Source organism: Phocoena sinus, chromosome 2 (genome assembly GCF_008692025.1).
Source record: "Phocoena sinus isolate mPhoSin1 chromosome 2, mPhoSin1.pri, whole genome shotgun sequence".
Lineage (NCBI taxonomy): Eukaryota > Metazoa > Chordata > Mammalia > Artiodactyla > Phocoenidae > Phocoena > Phocoena sinus.
In genome coordinates, this window is record NC_045764.1 from 167,500,598 (window position 1) to 167,521,485 (window position 20,888).

Sequence of the window (20,888 nt, forward strand, 5' to 3'; positions counted from 1 at the left end):
TTGCTTTCTCACTCAGCAGTCTGTTGTCAGAAGTGCTTTTCACTGTTTTTCCAGTTTGGAGATGCTTATGTACGTGACTTATCAATCATGGGATATTTGTCAATGCCTAATTGCAAGATAAAAATGTTACCACTATTTTTTTTTAAAACAAAGATGTGTACTAGAATATACTTGTGGAATGTTATTCAATTCACATTTTTCCAACAGTAGGCAGAGGCTCATACAGAGATTGAAAACAGCATTGACTTTGGAGTCAACATGTTTTAGTTTTACGACCACCTCATTTGCTGGTTGGCTCCAAGGAACATAATTTCATTTGCTTCAATTTCTCCCTAAAAATTGGGGTTGATACGTGTCATCCTACTCCAAAATATGCATGTACATACACAAACACACACACATGCACAGGGGCCTCAGAGGGATATAATGGAAACTGAAACTATGTATGTATGCACAGCTCCATTAAAGAAAGTTAAGCTATAAATTCAAAGTAGTAGTATCTGTCTTGAATCCTTTTGGGAACAAGGCAGAGAATATAAATTAAAAAGTAAATGAAAATATCATATTGTTGTAACTGGGGTCAATATTTACAGGCTACAGATAAGTGCTCATAGGCACTGTTTCTTTCTTTATCGAGTGAAGACAGGCACCAGAAATAGCATAGTGCCTTAGTTTTTCATCTGGACAGGAGCATACAACTCACTAAACAATGATGAATAGCCAACGAAGGTTCAATTAAGATTCTGTATGGATGTGTGGAGCCTTTGTGTGCTGTGCATATTTATTCCCCCTAGTAATTATCTCCTAATTTCCTCCATATAGCTCAGTATAGGCAGATGAAAAGGGGATCCCTGGGAGCTCTGACAATGAGCCAGTTAATGAAGCGACAGCTGGAGCATCAGTCTAGCGCCCCCCATAACATCAGCAACTGGGACACTGGTGGGTCAAGCTTTTTCTTCTTGTTTTACCTCTCAGATTAGCGAATGCCACTTTCTCTGTGTCCCCTCTGCTTCCTTGTGAAGGAATAGATTTTTTCTCATATTCTGTGGTTCAAACAATTTTTTTAACCTAAGGTAATTAATAAGTCTATTTAAACTTTCCAAGTATTCTAGAGCCACCGGTTCTTCCATCTCCGCTGGTCCAACTCCTTTTTTTGTTTGTTTGTTTGTTTGTTTTCCTCTAAGACCCAGATACCAGATGTTAGGCTATCTCTTTGGGGGTTAAATGATATAAATGCATAAAGGAGGGAATGGAACTATGATTTCATGATGCAAATTAGAAAACAAAAGAAAACACCAGATTATCAATATTCTCTGTTTTATAAACTCTGAATGATCAAAAATGAGGGACTATTGATAGTAATAATAACAGTAATAACAAATGTCAGCTTAGTGACGTCATGATCTGCCGGTAGGTTTGGGAATATGAGCTCTGTGTTTTAGTCAGCAGGGTCACCAGGTTGCAGCCGCACACCCTCATGCTCATACGATGGAACTGCCTCTAACCTCAATTTTAAAGTAAGAATTGACTGCCATGACATGTCTATCTCAAACATGATCGCTTTGCATTTTCTAAACTTTGTTACCACGTTCTGCACACGTACTACTTCCTCAAGCCAGTAGTACTGCTGCAATTCTGCTCTTTTGAGTGCCTGCCTTTTCTTTTTTCTTTTTTAATTAAATGGGTCATTTGATTACAAGATTATATATGTGAAAGCTTTTTGCAAGATGCATGCACTTTGAAAACGTCAGGGTTTACTACTGAGATATGCTCTGGGGGCCAACACTTGGATATAGGACTATTTTTGTATCTTGGTTAGTATACTTTCTGGCTACAGTTATATGAAATTATTTTAATGGCTTTCTTTATGACCAGGAATTACAGTGTCCACAAAACCAAAATATTGAGATACTGTTTATTTTTCATAACCATAATATTTACATATATTTCATCTTATTTTCCCCACTGTTCTTCAAGAAAAAAAAGAGAGCTAGTCTAGATAACTAAATCCTACACACCATACCCAATCCTATATTTAACAGATAATTTCAACTCTCCTGGCCTTTATTAAGGTTCTTAACATTTTAAAGGTTTAGTGTTTTGTCTTCTTTTTAGTGATAAGTGGTAGTGAATAATGAAATGGCCAAAAGCCAACGGGCAAGGGAGACAAGGAGAAAGACATTGAATAACCAGCCTTGAGAGTTTACTGGGTTTGGGTGAAGCTTTTCTGTTCACACCAAAGAGGACTTTGTTCCTCTCTTTACTGAGCTCGTGCTATGTAAAACTGAGAATGGAAGCTTTTGTTAGGTTCATTCTCTGATAATTAAATGCCCATCTTTCGTTAGGTTGACCTGAAGATTATTTTACCATGCTGCTGTTCTCTGTAGCAAGCTCAGCCTAAGCTATCCATTTTAGATTCTGACTACAATTACAGCTTAGTTTGATTGACTCTGTAGAGTTAAAAAAAGGCAAATAGATCTCAATTTCTAATCCAAATTTTAATCTAAAGAAAAAACTACATGATGCCAAATAACCCATTTAACTGAATTTTTCACTTTTCAACTAAACCTCAGCCTTGTTCATGTCACTCTGGTTTATCATCTAATACTTAACCATTTACATGCTGTCTGAATTTCTTTCGTCTGAGTTTTCCTGGGCTTGTTTTCCATCCTCCAAGTTGGTTTGCTAGTCACCAAGTCCTCCTAGAGCTTCATCTCAATATTCTTTTTTTTTTTTTATTAGTGTCATAAAAATTCTCCCCAAATCCAAGACCAGAGAGAGTCGATGAGTGTGGAGTTTTTTGTTACGTGGCATGTCACTTTATACCACATACGTTGATTCAGTGACTTGCTAGTCTCCAAAAGAACAAATCTGGTCATGCAGACACACTGAGAACGGCAGCCTAAAGCATGGGTCATGATCGACTCACCTCAGCATGCACCTGCTCGCTCAGAGGATACCTGCCTCTTCTCCACCCATGCGTGTCTGATGGCTTGCTTCTTTGCCTCATCTTTCACATGAAAAAAATGTCCCTGAAGCACTACTCCTCCATTTGCCCCTGTCCCCTTATTCCTGTTCTGCAGCCCTCAGTCAAATGCCTGTCATTTCCTTGCTACCAGTTCCACATGTTTTCTGTACGATCTATCTGGTCATTGCCACAAACGATCACTTAGGTATTTATTGATTTGCATGTCTTTCATGGCTGTGACATTAGCCTTTCATTTTTTTCATTTCATATCAAGAGATTTGCGATTTGAGCTTTTGTGGGGGAGGGATTAGAGAATCTGGACTCTTAGGGATGGTTTTAGATACTCTCCTGCTTTCAGCTGCATCTCATACACCTGAACGGCAGGTTTGTAGTGAAACCCCAAGCAACCCTACGCTAAAATCTAGGATGTTTCCTGTAAATGTTAATAATCAACAGTAACAATCACCACAGAATGGCCCCAAGAGATCATTGGTTAAATTCTTTGTATTGTGAATTGTGTGCAGTTGACCGCAATGAAGACTGAAATGTTCCGTTTATCCACAGAACAGATACAGCCTGGGAAACGCCAGTGTAATGTGCCAACGTGCCTAAACCCTGACCTGGAGGGACAGCCACTGAGAATGAGAGGTGAGCCGAGTCGCAGAATCTCAGACCGAAAGGGTGAAAGAAACCATATATGTCAATCATCTAGTCACCCAGCAGGTGCTGGAATCTCTTCTTCAGCAGCTCCATGAAGTGGATCCAACCTTTGCTCAAACGCTTCCAGGACCTGGGAATGTACGACATCTCATCTTTGAACATGACTGACAAGAATGTCTTCCTTATAGTGAATTTTTAACCTTTGGGGCCACACAAAGCAAGTCTAGACTGTCTCACGTAATTTTTAGATATTTGAAGAGAGCCACCAGTTGCTTGTTTCCTCAGGCTTGTCTAAACCACACATCCCTGGTCATTTGGTATTTCTCCTGATATGTATCAGTCTTCCATATCATCCTGTATCTACTTCTCTGAACATGGCCCAGCTTATCTATGTTTCTTCTAGATTATTGAGATCATAGATGAATAGCTTCTTTTCAGCTATCCGGAACTGAACAAAATATACACTTGACTTTATGATGGTCGTAGGAGCAAGCTGAGAATAAATCTATGCTAAGATAATCAGAATATGTATTTTTTAAATTCATCTTATGTCTAGTTAATCATTACTTCTGTTCTTTTTTTTTTTTTTTTAATTTAGAAGGCAGGTTAACCTATTACTTGTGACAACCAAAAAGCAAAAATGAATTCTGACCACATCTCTTAGCTAGTCCCATAAATCAAGCAAACCTATTATCCTGGACCATATCACTTCTGATTTTCCTTAGGGATGAGGAGACAGTTATCTCCAGCTTTGGCTAACATTTATTTGGCATTGAGTAGCAGTTTTATCTCCTGTATCCGACGAGATGAGACTCTTCCCATTTATGGGCTTAGGAAAAGCTTTTATGAGCAGAAATCAGGGTGGTTGAACAAACTTCTGGTGCTTGTCCATGATCTAGTGACTCGGTCAATAGAAACAAAAGTGGAATGAGGTATTGGGAACAAAGAAAGTCTCTTTCATGGTAAACTGAAGAGTCCATTGATATAGCTAGGGGACTGATGTGTGCATTTACGCTTTGAGACAAACCAGCACCTGTATACTTTCTCCAAGACTCTCTAAAAGAAGCTTTTGTCAAAATCTCCAGCTATGGGCTTCCCTGGTGGCACAGTGGTTGGGAGTCCGCCTGCCGATGCAGGGGACACGGGTTCATGCCCCAGTCCGGGAAGATCCCACATGCCGCGGAGCGGCTAGGCCCGTGAGCCATGGCCACTGAGCCTGCGCGTCCGGAGCCTGTGCGCCGCAACGGGAGAGGCCACAGCAGTGAGAGGCCCGCGTACCTCAAAAAACAAACAAACAAAAAAGTCTCCAGCTATGAAGTTGGGCTTTGGAGGAGGTCCCCTCTTTATTCAAGTTTCTAAGAATGTTCTGTTTCTGTTCCTAATTCCATATACAGTGCACTTTGGGTATTCAGTAGGGGAACCAGTAGGGGTGGCACCAGAAGTGTTGCCCTAGATAATGGGAGATAATGGGACTGCCCTTAATACTGCAGACTTAGTTGTAACTCAGCTATAGCACAAGGTGGCTGAGGTCAATGGCTTCCTTTTTGCATTGCCCACCTTCTCCTTGTATATTACTCTTTGCTCCCTTATCATAAGCAGTATTTAGAAATCCATTGATTCAGCTAATGTTGCCATAAGGTGGCCAATGTCTCATAACTTAACCTATCTGCTTTTATAAATGACTGTCATAAATATTGCCTTGTACATTCTGTGTTGTGTGGAAAAACAAATTCATGATGCTGTTGTCAAAAATATCTGTTCCTTGGGCTTCCCTGGTGGCGCAGTGGCTGAGAATCTGCCTGCTAATGCAGGGGACACGGGTTCGAGCCCTGGTCTGGGAGGATCCCACATGCCGCGGAGCAACTAGGCCCGTGAGCCACAACTACTGAGCCTCCGCGTCTGGAGCCTGTGCTCCGCAACAAGAGAGGCTGCGATAGTGAGAGGTCCGCGCACTGCGATGAAGAGTGGCCCCCGCTTGCCGCAACTAGAGAAAGCCCTCGCACAGAAACGAAGATCCAACACAGCAAAAATTAATTAATTAATTAATAAACTCCTACCCCCAACATCTTCTTTAAAAAAAAAAAAAAAATCTGTTCCTCGGCATTTGTATTAGGTAAGGATTGGCTTGAAACTGCCCAAATGACTTGGATTCCCACTTTTCTTGACTTGAATTGTGATTTCTATGTATGCAGTAGTAATTAGCAAGCATCTTCTGAAAGCCTTGACTCAGAGTTGTTGGTTTTTTAAAAAATCAGTTGCTTATGTTTCTAGTAAGACCGTATATATATCACCACGTATCTTGTGGGCTGAGTTTCCACTTTTAGCACAGGCATTATGGCATCTGGCAGATGTGGTGTGTCAATGTTCAAGAAATGTGGAGTACTGGAGTTGAACTTTCTATGTTTCGGTTTCTTGAAGCAACTTCATGCAGTTTACCTTACTGTTTTAATAATCAATCATATCTTCTTTTATCTTGGCCCAGTTCTTGCCTTTCCTATTATTAATCGATTTATACTTTTGCTTGTAATAAATATGTTGCTTCCTTTCAAAGCATCATCTTTATGAAACAGCTAGAGATCTTTGTTAAAGATATAATTGGAAAGAGTATTATCTCAGAGAGAGCTGATAAATATAGTAGCAAAATTTGGATTCCCATTTGGGATCCTCAGAAGTGACATCAAGATATTTTCAGATAATTTCCTTTGCTGTTTGGGTCTGAAGGTCTCCTTATAAACAGATTTTGTAGCCTTTGATCGGACAAGGGAGTCTGTATAGTATGGAAGCATCAAAGGCTTTGATACCATTTTTTTCTCCCTCAGATTGAAATACTTTGCCCACTTGGTGAGGTTTCTAAAATTTTTTATGTTGATTCCTTTAGAAACCAATTCTCTGAATCATTATCTTTCTCCTATTTAAGGAAAGACCAGACAGTTTTGTTTTGTTTTTCAGCACAAAGTTAGCAGTTCCTTAATGAAAAACAGATTCTTTAATGACCATTGGGTTTTTCTGGCTTCTTTCCTGTTTGAAGAACTCAGAGTCTCAGTTATTACTTTGTAGAACATGGTATTATTCTGAGTTGTCACTTTGGTATTCTTCTTGGAGTGCCTTATTTCCATAGTTCCTGGAGAATCTGTCTAGCGCTGGTGGTTTTCTTAATGGAGAACAGTCTCCTGGATCTCCAGATTTACTCATCACTAGAGCACTAGATTCCTGCCTCAGATTTCTCCGAAGGCAGCAAAACCCAAAGTACTAAACTCTGTGATATCGATTGGCTGAAGTCACCAGATGGTTCATTCAAAAACACTTCATATTTCATTCATAAAGATTTCAGTTTGAAAAATGAAGTCTTTTGCTTTGGGGCTTATATTAATTTACAAAGTAGAAAACTTTCCTGATATTTCTTAGCTCAAACTTCTCCCCTTGCTTAGGTGTGTAGAGATCTAGGATCTGATTCCCTTTCCAAATGAGCAACATTTTAGTGTTGGCATGCATTTGTGATTTTATGTAGTATTGTATGAGCAGCTTCCATTTATGCCTAGCAATTAAGGGTTGTAACTCATTTAAGGATACCCTTGTATAGATCCCACACACACACTTTTTTTCCTCTCTGTTTTAGTACCCTGTTGGCACACCTGAACTCTTTCTGATATTTTTTTCAGAGTCAAGAAGCAAAATGAACCATAGGAGTCTAGCTCTTAAAATGATATAAGCCAAAACAAATCAGACTTTCTTGAATTCATTTCACTCTCGATGGTTTTTCACAATGGAATTGGGCTGTCCCTGTTACATCCCTGTGAATGTGATCTTTGGAGGATTTATAAGAGGAGAATAGGGCTTTTCCTGGTCCCCAGACACACATATTTTATTCACCACCTGTTTCTTTGCTGCTTACCCAGGTGCCACGAAATCCAGCCTGCTGTCAGCACCCAGCATTGTGAGTATGTTTGTACCAGCACCCGAAGAATTCACAGACGAGCAGCCGACGGTGATGACAGACAAGTAAGCTCACAATTATTTTCTTCACTGTTTACAGAATTTGAGGAGTTGCTCACCATGGTTGTGAGAAAATATCAGAGGAGGCATGCTATGCTTTTAAGTCATAATTTGTTCTTCAAATGGCTGTAGCCATAAGTGTTGGTAAACATTTGTTACTTTAGAAATGCAGTATTGTATGGGCAGCTTTCATCTATGCCAAGGCATTTTTGTTTTTTTAATTTGGATGAATGCAAATAATGTCCACTTACTGATTATTCCTAGCAATAATTTCACACAAATGAAATCTCTCATCCAGAAGCTTCAAATTGTTAAGAGCGGGACTAAGTTTGAGATATGATCCAGCTGGTAGGATTCATTCTCTGAATCTCAGATTGATTACGTTGCCTCTCTGTTTGTCAGCCTTTAGTCCCCCCAGATTTCTTATGGGATAAAGTCCAAATGCTTTAGCTGATTGTAAAAGGCCCTTTAGGTTGTGAAGGTATGGACGTAACCACTCCTCACCAGGAACTCCTTCCCTAGCCCCCTCACCTTCTCCAGAGCATGCCTGATGTGTTCTCTCCTCTGTGATCTCATAGGTGCCCTTCACTCTGTACTTTCTCTGCCTGGTGAACTCCTATTCATGCATCAAGACCCAACCTGAGGCCAAGTTTCCCTGATTTCACAAGGCAGAATGCATCATGCCATTCTCCAAGTTTCCATAGTATTTGATACATCTCTCTGTTCTACCACTTATCACACTGTATTTTAATCGTTAGGTGTTTATACACACATGTTCTGTAATAGATTGTGAGTTCCTTAGGGACTAGTACCCTTTCTTCTGTACTTTATGCTCTGAGGTCCCTATACATTTCCTGGCACATAAATGCTGTTCAGTGAATATGATAAAGAATAAGACTTGTACAATTTCAAGTTTGGAGAGATCCCTTGGGCCGGGGAGGCTTCCTGGTAAAGGTGACCCATGTGAGAAATTGAGTAGGCTTGCGATAAAAGGAGAGGAAGATGAGGTGGAAGGGGCTGGTATGAGGATCCATGCAGCTGGCCACAGCTGGCCATCATTACTGAAGAAGTGAAAGGCCTGTCTTGAACAGCTCCTGACCATGTCCACATGGGGAGCACCTAGTTGCTTGTGGAGGGCTCTTCTTAGCTCTTTCTTTGGTATAATTTTCTCGTTTTGTGTCCTCCTCCAAGTCTCAATATTTCCTAGTTGTCTTCCCGGTTGCCTTTGTGTGTACTCCATTTATCTTCGTTTTTAGTTACAAGTGTGAATCCTATATTTTTTTTAAAAGTCAGTTTGTAAGGAGTGATATGTATGTATATCAGGAAGTTTGTAAGGAGTGATATATATGTATATCAGGAAGTTTTCAGATGGAAAGGTCACAGTAGCTATTTTAGCGCTGCCTCCCTTGCTTTTCCCTTCACCGTATAAATCTGTTCAGCGGCCACTGAGAAAAAGAGCTCCGCTTTGGTTGAGATGACGTCAGTTGAACCCACATTAGATACTACAAAGAGCAATAAGCTGGAAGTTCCTTAAGAGCAGGGACCATTGTGTTTTTACAGACTGCTCTCTCAGTAGGCATGGTGAGTTCATAAACTGATCTGAGTGACGGGTAGAGAAGAGGCTTGATCCAGACTCCCTAGGCTTTCTACAGGGTTCTATTGACTAGACTATTCTGTCTCTCACTCACAAATAGGATTTAAAATTTTTTATTTATTTTTGTTTTATTTCTTTTTTCAATAGATGTTTATGGAGTATAATTGCTTCATAATGCTGTGTTAGTTTCTGCTGTACACCAAAGTGAATCAGCCATGTGCACACACATGTCCCCATATCCCCTCCCTCTTGAGCCTCTCTCCCACCCTCCCTATCCCACCCCTCTAGGTCATCGCAAAGCACCGAGCCGATCTCCCTGTGCTATGCTGCTGCTTCCCACTAGCTCTCTATTTTACATTCGGTAGTGTATATATGTCGATGCTACTGTCACTTTTCCCCAGCTTCCCCCTCCCTGCCCCCGTGTCCTCAAGTACATTCTCTATGTCTACGTCTTTATTAATAGGATGTTTTTAAATCTGAAAGATTGGGAAGGCTTCCATTTTTGTCTAGATATTTTTCACTTTTAATTTCAACAAACGAAAAAAAATCTAGTTAATGACTATCCCCAGCAATAATTTCACATGCAGAAAATCCTTCAACCAGAAGCTTCGGACTATTAGTCCCATTGGCGCTCATTGTAAAAGGGAGCACTGATTCGTGTAAAGGCCAGATACCAATGAGTTGAAAGACCATTTTCAGTGATCAGCGGGACCTTCCTGATCTCTGGTGTGTGTGCTATTTCTGTGTCTAAGGTGATGGTGGTGCTGGAGTTTTCTGTTTATTGTTAGAATGGGACCGCTCACCTCCTTTTGGGGACTTTTCCAAGACTCACCAAAAATGGCTGCACGTACTAACACCTTGAAACCACTGTCGGCTTTCATGGAAAGCATTCCTCTGTTTTCTTTGCAGATGCCATGACTGTGGGGCCATTCTTGAAGAGTATGATGAGGAAACCCTTGGGCTGGCCATTGTGGTTCTCTCCACATTCATTCACTTAAGCCCAGACTTGGCAGCCCCGTTGTTGCTGGATATCATGCAGTCTGTGGGAAGGTGAATGTCAGCTTCCATTTTGTTTGGTAGGAAGGAGTCTTACTCCATCTGTATCCTTAAATAAAAACTGCCAATTCAAAAGTGAAACATTTTGTAACCTTACAGATGCTTGATATTTGTGGGATCAACTCAGACTAATTTCACAAACTGAATGTACCAAACTTTTGGTTGAATTCTGCAGCCATGCAGGGTCGTGAGTCACAATGTCAGAGTGGAGCTAGAGGAAACTGCACTAAGAAAACCCTACTGTTTGTTGTTCTCTGTTAAACACTATGTGAGCCAGTGTATGTTACAGTGCTCAGAACTGTACATAATTCACACTAAACACTTCGTAACTTTTAGATATTATTATTATCTTTCTTTACCTGTTTTTTAAAAAAATATCTATTTGGTTGTACCAGGTCTTTGTTGCTGCAGGCAGCCTCCTTAGTTGTGGCATGCATGTGGGATCTAGTTCCCCTACCAGGGATCGAACCCAGGCTCCCTGCTTTGGGAGTGTGGAGTCCTAACTACTGTGCCACCAGGGAAGTCCCTCACTTTACCTGTTTTAAGATGGGTTCTCTAGGCACTTGTAATCTTAGGGTGGCTCACTTAATTATGCAACTTGCGGCCTTGTCACGTGAAGGGATAAATGGAAGTATAGTAGTTTTATACTTCTGACTCAGAAAAAGGAAAGATGCACACATTTTGGGAACAGAGCCTTCAGCCTGACTGATTAAAACTTAGCTGCTTTGAGAATTTTCATGTTAAAAAAATTCCATTTAGTAGATAGGACATTAGAAGAAAAGTGATGTACTTCACGGATATAAGTAAAGTTCAAATTCAGTAACAAATTGTAGTCCTAGCATACACAACGTATAGGAGAGGACTGAGTTAATTCCCTGTGAATGTGTTAAGTTTCCAATCTGTGCTAGCACAGAGCTAGGTGCTTTAGGTTGCAGGCATTACACCTAGCTCTTGCCCTCAAGTGCTTTATGGCTTAGTTGTTGAAGAGGACAGTGATGTGTGGAATAACTGAGTAGCCATAAAAGACGGGACATGATTAAGAGCTGTATTCATGAGTGATATGTGTGGTGAGTGCTGTGGGAGTTCAGGATGGAAATGATTTCTTAGGGAAGGTCTCTATGGAGGAGGTTGGAGAAAAAACCTGGATTCTGCAAATTCCTGGTATTTGATGGAGGAAACAGAATGAATCTTGATGGAGCTAAAATTTAATCTTTTTAATGAAAAAAATGATGATTTCAAGTTAAAGACAAACAGGGAAGCATTAAAAACCCCTCAAGCCCAGAAGTATGTGACTCCCTTATCCCCCTTCCCCAGATTTTTCTGTAGTATCCTTAGGTGTGTGTATCCCTGGGAGGATGCAGTCAGACTTGGTATAACTGTTCCACCTCTAATACTTAGAAATAGCCAATGTGTAAAGTAAGTGATGAACACAGGGAGATAGAGAGATAAGAAAAGATGAATTAAGCCCTTGATTTGAACCTAATCATAATAAATGTGGAATAAATGTTATACCAGCTATCAGCAATACTTGTGAAATTGAAAGATTTTTATTAATGCAAGGTCTCGATTCCTACTATCAATACTTTTCAGTTTTAGAACAGACAGAATTATTGTTCCGGTCTGTTACCATCTCCTTGAAATAGCTGATCTAAGTTGTAATAGATACACAGAGGGGTTTTTATTTTGTTTTAACATAAGGGAGAATAAATCACGTTCAAGCATTGCCAGTTCTTAGGATGGAAACAAACAAGTTTTGAAGAAAAGCAAAGGAAAAACAATAGAGATATATTTTTACATACTTACCTATAAAAATCGTTAAATCTGTACCTCCTTTGGGCAGACTAGCAAGAGACAGGGAGAGCATTAAAGCAAGCTGCCCAGTTCTTAGCAACCAAACCTACCAAGAAGGCAGATTCAGTAGTCACCTGATTCAGGGTTTCCTTGCATACCTCAATTCCCGGTGAAGCAGTGTGGATTTACGAACACTTAAGTTTATTCTAGTCCCACAGGAACTATTTCCAGCATGTTCTAAGAGTGTGTAAGTTCAGCACATCCCTTTCATTTATCACCCAAGCCTTTCCATATGATTTCATATTTTGCTCTCTACTTAGATCTCTTAAAATTTACCCACCCCTTTTTCTAGATGCAGCCTTCAAAATCACATTGGCTGCACCCTTAATTACTGTTTATTTCATTTGCCAATGATTATCTATTCATTGTAGTGTCATTAGTATGAGAGAGACCATAACCAAAGAAACTGGGAATCGTGTCTGGTGTTACTGGTGCTGGACCCTCTATTCCTGTCCAAATGCATTCTTGACTCGATTCACTGTTGTGGTCTTAAGTAAATAAGTTTTTAGCTTTCTCCTTGTTTGTTTCTTCAGTATCTCACTGATCAAGACGTGTTTTTCTAAACCCACAAATTTATTACATTCTTTTTCTTTCTATACATCTAGAATATTTCCATGCATATAGAACCATATAATTATATTTTTCAAAAATTACATGTTATATATTGATTACTTAACCTAATACATTTCTCTTTTCAATATGTCATTTCAACCCAACGATTAGCTGACAAATATCCGTTACCTATTTTGCTATCTTACAGAGGCTTTTACAGTTTGTGGTTTGTTTGCGGTGAGGTTTCAGAGGTTGTATACAAAGAAATGAATTTTGATTTGAGTTAATATGGGGAAGGACTGGGTCAAATACTGTTCTGTTATCTGTCTAACCTGGCTGCAAAGGACATGTTTGTAGATTGACTGGGTGCTATTCAACTAACTCAACTGTATGCATCTCCGTGGAAATATTTGATGCAGAAAGCAGATTTCAGAAACTAGATTAAATTGAACCCTGGAGACTGACCCCTGAGTGGATCCTCTGTCCCTGGTCAAGGACATTGTCAATGGTTTTACAGGTCCCGCATCGAAATGGGAGCTGCAATGTGACATACAGTACTCATGCATTTCATCATGAAACCCTAAGATACTCATGTGACTCTGTTTACTTTATTTCCTAGATTGGCATCCAGCACAACTTTTTCTAATCAAGCAGAAAGGTAAGGTCCTAAAATGAGCTCAAATCTGATTTCTTTTTGTCCCCTGTGCGTGTTCATCCATTTCTAAAACACTAGAGTGTTTACCACGGGAGGAATATGGTTAGGTTCAGTTGCAGCTCCAGAGAGCACTCGTTCATTTTCTCTTCACACCTTCATTTATTCAATCCTGCATTCACTCATTTCAGTCAACAAATACTTTTTTTTTAAAAAATTAATTTATTTATTTATTTGGCTGCGTTGGGTCTTCGTTGCTGTGCTCGGGTTTTCTCTAGTTGCGGCGTGTGGGCTTCTCATTGCGGTGGCTTCTCTTGTTGCAGAGCATGGGTTCTAGGCACACAGGCTTCAGTAGTTGTGGCACGCGGGCTCAGTAGTTGTGGCTCACAGGCTCTAGAGTGCACGCTCAGTAATTGCATCCCACGGGCTTAGTTGCTCCATGGCATGTGGTCCCGGGCCAGGGCTTGAACCCGTGTCCCCTGCATTGGCAGGCAGATTCTTAACCACTGGGCCACCAGGGAAGCTCTGATGAGAAGTTTTTAATTTAGATGAAGTCTAATGTTTTAAAATTTTAAAACAACTTATGACTATTCCTTCTTATTGTTTATCTAAGGAACCTTTGCCTATCCTTAAGTCAAGAATATATTTTCCAATGTCTCCCAATAGAAGTTTTATGGTTTTAGCATTTATATTTAGCATTTACATGATCCATCTCAAATTAATCTTTATGTATGGTGTGAGGTAGGGGTTGAAGTTCCATTTTATCCATGTGAATACCTTAGTTATTTCAGCACCATTAAAAAAAAAAAAAAAAAAGGCTTCCCTGGTGGCGCAGTGATTGAGAGTCCGCCTGTCAATGCAGGGGACACGGGTTCGTGCCCCGGTCCGGGAAGATCCCACATGCCGCGGAGCGGCTGGGCCCGTGAGCCATGGCCGCTGAGCCTGCGCGTCCGGAGCCTGTGCTCCGCAATGGGAGAGGCCACAACAGTGAGAGGCCCGTGTACCGCAAAAAAAAAAAAAAAAAAAAAAAAAAAGACTTTCCCTTTCCCCATTGGATCACTTTGGTGTCTGTTAAAATCAAATAACCGTATTAGATTCAGTCTATTTCTAGCCTCTCTATCCTGTTTCACTGATCTGTATGTTGATCCTTGTGCTGGCACCACACTGTCTTGATTACTGCAGCCGTATAGTAAGTCTTGAAGTCATTGTGAATTCTCCAACTTTGGTCATCCTTTAAAAGAAGGTTGATTTGGATATTCTAGATTCCTTACATTTCCATATAAATTGTAGAAAAAGCTTCTCAATCTGCGGGGGAAAGCCTCCTAGGATTGTACTCAGACTCTAAGTCAGTTTGGGGATAAATGATACCATAAAAATATTGAGGGCTTCCCTGGTGGCGCAGTGGTTGGGAGTCCGCCTGCCGATGCAGGGGACGCGGGTTCGTGCCCCGGTCCGGGAGGATCCCACATGCCGCGGAGCGGCTGGGCCCGTGAGCCGTGGCCGCTGGGCCTGCGCGTCCGGAGCCTGTGCTCCGCAGCGGGAGGGGCCGCAGCGGTGAGAGGCCCGCGTACCGCAAAAAAAAAAATATTGAGTCTTTCAATTAATAAACAAGGTGTCTATTGTCACTTCATTTGGTCTTTGCTTCTCTCAGCAAATGGTTTATGGTTTTCATTGTAGAGATCTTGCATAGCTTTTGTTAACTTTCTTCCCAGGAATTTTGGTTTTTTAACGCCCATGTAAATGAAATTGAAAAAATTTTGTTTTCTTTTTGCTGCTGATATACAGATGTACAAGTTTTTGTATTAATATTGTAATGTAATAAACTAAATTCACTTAGTTGTAGTAGCTGTCTTTTAGATTCCTTAGAATGTAAAGGCAATTGTATGTAGAAAGTCATATCGTCTGTAAATAGTGACAGTTTCACCTCTTTCTGATTTTTATGCCTTTTACTTTTTTGTTACTCCCTTGCATTGGCTAGGGCCTCCAGTGTAATAGTAAAGATGTGAATGAGCACCCTTGCCTTGTTCCTGCTCTTACAAGACAATCATTTAATATCTCACCATTAATTATGTTTGCTATAGGTTTTCACAGGTGCCCTTTACCAGACTGAGGGTAGTTCCTTCTATTTCTAGTTTGCCGAGAGTTTTTTATCATGAATGCATGTTGAATTTTATCAAATGCACTTTCTGTTATCTATTGAAATAACTATGGTTTTTGCCCTTTATTCTCTAAGATATTGAATTGCATTGATTGGTTTTTTTTTTAAAATTTATTTATTTTTGGCTGTGTTGGGTCGTCATTGCTGTGCACAGGCTTTCTCTAGTCGCGGTGAGTGGGGGCTACTCTTTGTTGCGGTGCGTGGGTTTCTCGTTGCAGTGGCCTCTCTTGTTGCGGAGCACGGGCTGTAGCCGTGCGGGCTTCAGTAGTTGTGGCTCGCGGGCTCTAGAGCACAGGCTCAGTAGTTGCGGTGCACGGGCTTAGTTGCTCCGCAGCATGTGGGATCCTCCTGGACCAGGGCTCGAACCCGTGTCCCCTGCATTGGCTGGTGGATTCTCAACCACTGTGCCACCGGGAAGGCCATTGATTGGGTTTTGAATATTAAGTCATTCTTACATTCCTGGGATAAACTCTATTTGGTCACGGTCAATCATCCTTTTTATCTACAGTTGGAGTCAATGTCCATGAGGACTATTGGTCTGTCCTTTTTCTTTTCATTTTGTTCCTTCTTGGTTTTTGTTTTGCTTTATTTGTAATGCTTTATCTGATTTTAGTTTTAGGGCCTCATAAAATACACTGGGAAGGGTTCCCTCCTTTTCTAATTTTCGAAAGAGTTTGTGAGAGTTTGGTGTCATTTCTTCCTGAAGGACATTTTTGACCTATAAGTTTGAGCCAGCATATCAGGGTAGACAAGGCAGAAAGAAACAATCAGACAAGACAGATTTTTTACTAGTTATCCAGCTGGGCTCTTTGATTTCCTCCTTCTTCTTTTCAGCAACTCAGCTACAGTCACCTCTGGGAGCGTCCTTTCTGATACTTCGGTCTAAGGGGAAAGGCCAAATAATCATCTCTTGGCTCCCTGTTTTGACATGCAGTCGGTAGTGCAGAGGGTAAAGGGGAAAACTGCACATATCGAAGTCCTAACCGTTTTACAAGTAGCAGCTCAGATGCCCCACGAAAACTTCCCAGATCTTCCAGTAGGAATGAACATGTCCCTCCTGCATTTTCCCTCAGAGGGGCTGTCTCTCTTAGCCAACGCCACTTTCTGAGAGGATCTTGCTGATAATCCCCATCCTGGATTCTAGTCCTGACTCTGCCATTCTCTGGACTTGTAGCCTTTGTAGGTCACCTTTTCTCTCTGGCTGGGAACCCTCATCTGTACAGTGGGGTGGCTGGAATTAGTCTGAGACCAACTCTGGCATTACCTGGTTCCCTCTTTCTAAAAACGTATCGCTAACAGGGATTCCATGTGACTAGAATATTTCATCTTACTAATGAAAATGACAGTGGGATATTCCATAAGAGGACTGATGTGTATGTGAATAGATAAGTAAATAAATACCTGAACTCACGCTGGTTGCTCCAAGATTCCTTGTGTTTTCTCTCCCTGGTCAACGCCAGCATGATGCTACCCGGCAATGCAGCGGGGGTGGCCAAGCAGTTCCTGCGCTGTATCTTCCATCAGCTGGCTCCCAATGGCATCTTCCCGCAGCTGTTCCAGAGCACTATCAAAGGTAATTCATCCATGGGGAATTCAGACACCACAGGCGTGGCTAGTCGCTGAAACCCAAACGCTACTAAATCTGATTGTTGTCTTTCCAGATGGTACTTTTTTACGGACCTTGGCCACGTCTCTGATGGACTTCAATGAACTGAGCTCTGTTGCTGTCCTCAGTCAGCTCTTGGAGGTAGGTTTGCTTTCTCGGCACTCTGAGCCCCTGCCGAAATCACTGCTGAGGAAGAAATTCAGAGTCATTTAACTTAAGTATTAAAATTTAAATGTCAAATTAAATTTTAAGTAATTTAACATTAAAAAATTAAAAAAATGAAAATTGCCAACGCATAGAATAGTGTCAGCTGGACACTGCTGTTTAGTGTGGACTTAGAATTTACTTGAAGCCTCTGGACCCCTTCGCTAAGAGGTGGATGCCAGGCGTGGAACACTCACCTCCACAAAACTCTCCAGCTTTCAGAATGGGTGGTGCGCAGATCCATGTGCATTGCATCACGAGACTTGGATTCAGATTTCAGCTGCACTGTTTGTTTGTGTATCACAAGATCTGGGTTCGAGGTCTGCTTATTTTCTGTATCATGAGACTTGAAGCTACTTCTCACCTCCACGGCTTATTCGCTGTATCGCTTTACTTGGAGTCTGTCTCCTGTCCTCTGCTCCTTAGCTTTTCTCAGTTAGCTTGGAGGGTTGGCAGATTGCCGTAGGGACTTTGCTGTTGCTATAGTAGTCATCCTCAGTCTTTGGCCGGTGGAGTTTCCAACAAGCATCATTCACTGCGTTTCTTGACACCTAACCACACCAATTGTAGATCCTTAAAAGGTGTTTCTAATTTCCTGTTCACATTTCACCCTTTCTCACTGAGTCAGAGATCACAGTTTCCCCCCCAACTTTGTGTGGACTCGTCCATTTCCCCCTGTACTCCTGAAGTTACAATGATTGGCCTTTATAGCAGGCACACAACACGTGTTTATAGTGCGAATATATGATTTTTAAAAACTGATCTTCGCCAAATAGCTGTATGAATTCCCACACTGTTTCAGCAGTTGATTGCCTATGCTTTGTGTTTTTAGGGTCTAAATAACAAAAAGAATTTACCAGCAGGGGGTGCTATGATACGCTGTTTGGAAAACATTGCTACCTTCATGGAAGCTTTGCCCATGGATTCTCCTAGTAGCCTCTGGGCAATCATCAGCAACCAGTTTCAGACTTTTTTTGCCAAGCTGCCTTGTGTTTTGCCTCTGAAGGTAAGCTGAACCCAGGATTTCATTTTAAATTACTTCCTTACTGTTTGCAGATCATCTGGGTCTTGGGTGATTGAATGTTTCATAAAGTGCTATAAGGAGTCTCTTTTAGCCACAGAGTAGAGAGTGTTATTTAGGTTTTCTCTTCAAATGTTACAGATTGACAGTAATATGCAGTGGACGTTTTGACTTAGTGATTTCATGTTTCCAGTTGAGTAAAACATAAAAACGTTCAGGAAGACGTTAGTAGATTGTGTTTATCTAGAAATTTTTCTCAAAAGGATATTAAATAAAAACATAATAGTTTCATCTAAAAGGAGACCAGACATATAATGTAAGGCTTCAATTTTAGAGCATTATCTAAAGGGAAGTGATTGCTTTTGTGTGTGTGAATAAAGTACTTGAAAGACCAAGATGGTATTTTTCTATTTGACAGCTTTACCCCTCCTCCCCCTCCTCCCTCCCCCAGCCCCTGCCCAACGCCACACCGCCCTCCAAGAATACACACAAAATTACCTAGCTAGAAATCTGGTAGCCTAAGGAACTTTTCCAATATGAGCCCATTAAATGCAAAACCAGGATCTTCTACTGTCAAAACTGGAAGAGACCTATAAAAACCATCCTTTCCAACGCTCCCATTTTCCAGATGGAGATCTGCAAATTCAGAGAGATAGTGGCAGTGTAAAGATTAGAACTCAAGTCTTCTGACTCCCAGTCCAGTGTCCTTTCACTAGCAGACTCCTAGAGTCCTTCTAGAACAAGGGTGAATTAGAGGCATTCAGGTCTCTATAGCAGGGAGAAAGGAGGTAGCTGGGAGTGGCCATTGCTGTGTCTTTGAACCTCATTGGTTCCACAAGCTTTTTGTGCTTTATCCAGGTCACAGATAAAAATATTCAACTTGCAGCAAAACTGGATCTGACAAGTGAAGTTACACGTTAGCAGCACTACTTCTGAAAAGAATATTACATATATGTAAAATGTTTTCAAAAGACCAACCACCTCTGATAATACCTTTTCCCAAATTGGCAAATTTGGAAAATGCGACCCCCAAATAAGGTCTGTAAGGATGATAATTCAGGGACCCTTACCTTGGTGTATACTGTTTTCTTTGAGTCTGAAATTACTGTAAGAAGCCGGAATACTGAGATCTTTGCCATCTCTCACATCCTGTGATTCTTGTCTATCCAGAAATCTAGAGTAGTTGAATAAATCCAAGCAAAGAGAATTAATTGGTACTTTGAAACTGTGTATGTACATAGCTATTGTACATATACACTTAGGAAATCAAGTGCATGCATTTTTTTAACATCTTTATTGGAGTATAATTGCTTTACAATGGTGTGTTAGTTTCTGCTTTATAACAAAGTGAATCAGTTATACATATACATATATCCCCATATCTCTTCCCTCTTGCATCTCCCTCCCTCCCACCCTCCCTATCCCACCCCTCTAGGTGGTCACAAAGCACCGAGCTGATCTTCCTGTGCTATGCGGCTGCTTCCCACTAGCTATCTATTTTATGTTTGGTAGTGTATATATGTCCATGCCACTCTCTCACTTCGTCCCAGCTTACCCTTCCCCCTCCCCGTATCCTCAAGTCCATGAAGCAACTGACAAAGGATTAATCTCCAACATTTACAGGCAGCTTATGCAGCTCAACATTAAAAAAACAAACTATCTAATCCAAAAATGGACAGAAGACCTAAATAGACATTTCTCCAAAGAAGATATACAGATTGCCAACAGACACATGAAAGAATGCTCAAAATCATTAATCATTAGAGAAATACAAATCAAAACTACAATGAGATATCATCTCACACCGGTCAGAATGGCCATCATCAAAAAACCTACAAACAATAAATGCTGGAGAGGGTGTGGAGAAAAGGGAACCCTCGTGCACTGTTGGTGGGAATGTAAATTGATACAGCCACTATGGAGAACAGTATGGACATTCCTTAAAAAACTAAAAATCTAACTACCATACGACCGAGCAATCCCACTACTGGGCATATACCCTGAGAAAACCGTAATTCAAAAACAGTCATGTACCAGAATATTCCAGTGCATGCATTTTAACACGACCACAAGGACCCTCCCTAGGAGCAGAGAGCCATTCAGGGCCGTTCATTGCTTAGGAGCCGCACACTTTTCGAGAAGGTGTGGGGCAGGCATGGCAAATTCAAATGCCTGTAGGGCGGTGCTATAATGAAAATATTTAACTTGAACATGGACTAGTTGGAAGTATTGCCAGCTGGAAACAATTAGTAAACCTAATTTGTAATAATCAGTCCTGTCCAAAGGGACCCTGACTGCAAGGTTAATGAGTGGAGTGGAGTGAGATAAGGAGAATTGAGACCCTTGAGAACGGGAGAGCACCAGTCCTTTCTAATGGGGTCAGCTGCTACTCCACTCTAGCCAACAGTTATTTGAGAATGCAATCCTCATCTCCCCACGTTTCCTAAGATATTTCCTGACTTCCTTCATAGGTCACTGTGGGGACCTGATGAGCACCCGGTTAAGTAATGTAAATGTCACGTCAACTCCTATGGGTATTGAGCAGGTTAAATAGACCAATGGTTCCCTTAGAA

The 20,888-nt window shown here is 41.0% G+C and overlaps 1 protein-coding gene across 2 annotated transcripts in view; it reads left to right on the top strand.

Annotated features, from left to right (window-relative positions):
* Window positions 1–20,888, top strand: part of UNC79 (unc-79 homolog, NALCN channel complex subunit) — a 307,052-nt gene that overhangs the window by 238,891 nt on the left and 47,273 nt on the right. For both annotated transcript variants that reach the window (XM_032620585.1, XM_032620578.1), the window contains exons 33-40: window positions 823–939; window positions 3,533–3,616; window positions 7,525–7,627; window positions 10,125–10,265; window positions 13,294–13,332; window positions 16,945–17,057; window positions 17,146–17,231; window positions 18,127–18,300. In XM_032620585.1, coding sequence (XP_032476476.1) covers window positions 823–939; window positions 3,533–3,616; window positions 7,525–7,627; window positions 10,125–10,265; window positions 13,294–13,332; window positions 16,945–17,057; window positions 17,146–17,231; window positions 18,127–18,300 — 857 coding nt within the window. The remainder of the gene's footprint in view (window positions 1–822; window positions 940–3,532; window positions 3,617–7,524; window positions 7,628–10,124; window positions 10,266–13,293; window positions 13,333–16,944; window positions 17,058–17,145; window positions 17,232–18,126; window positions 18,301–20,888) is intronic.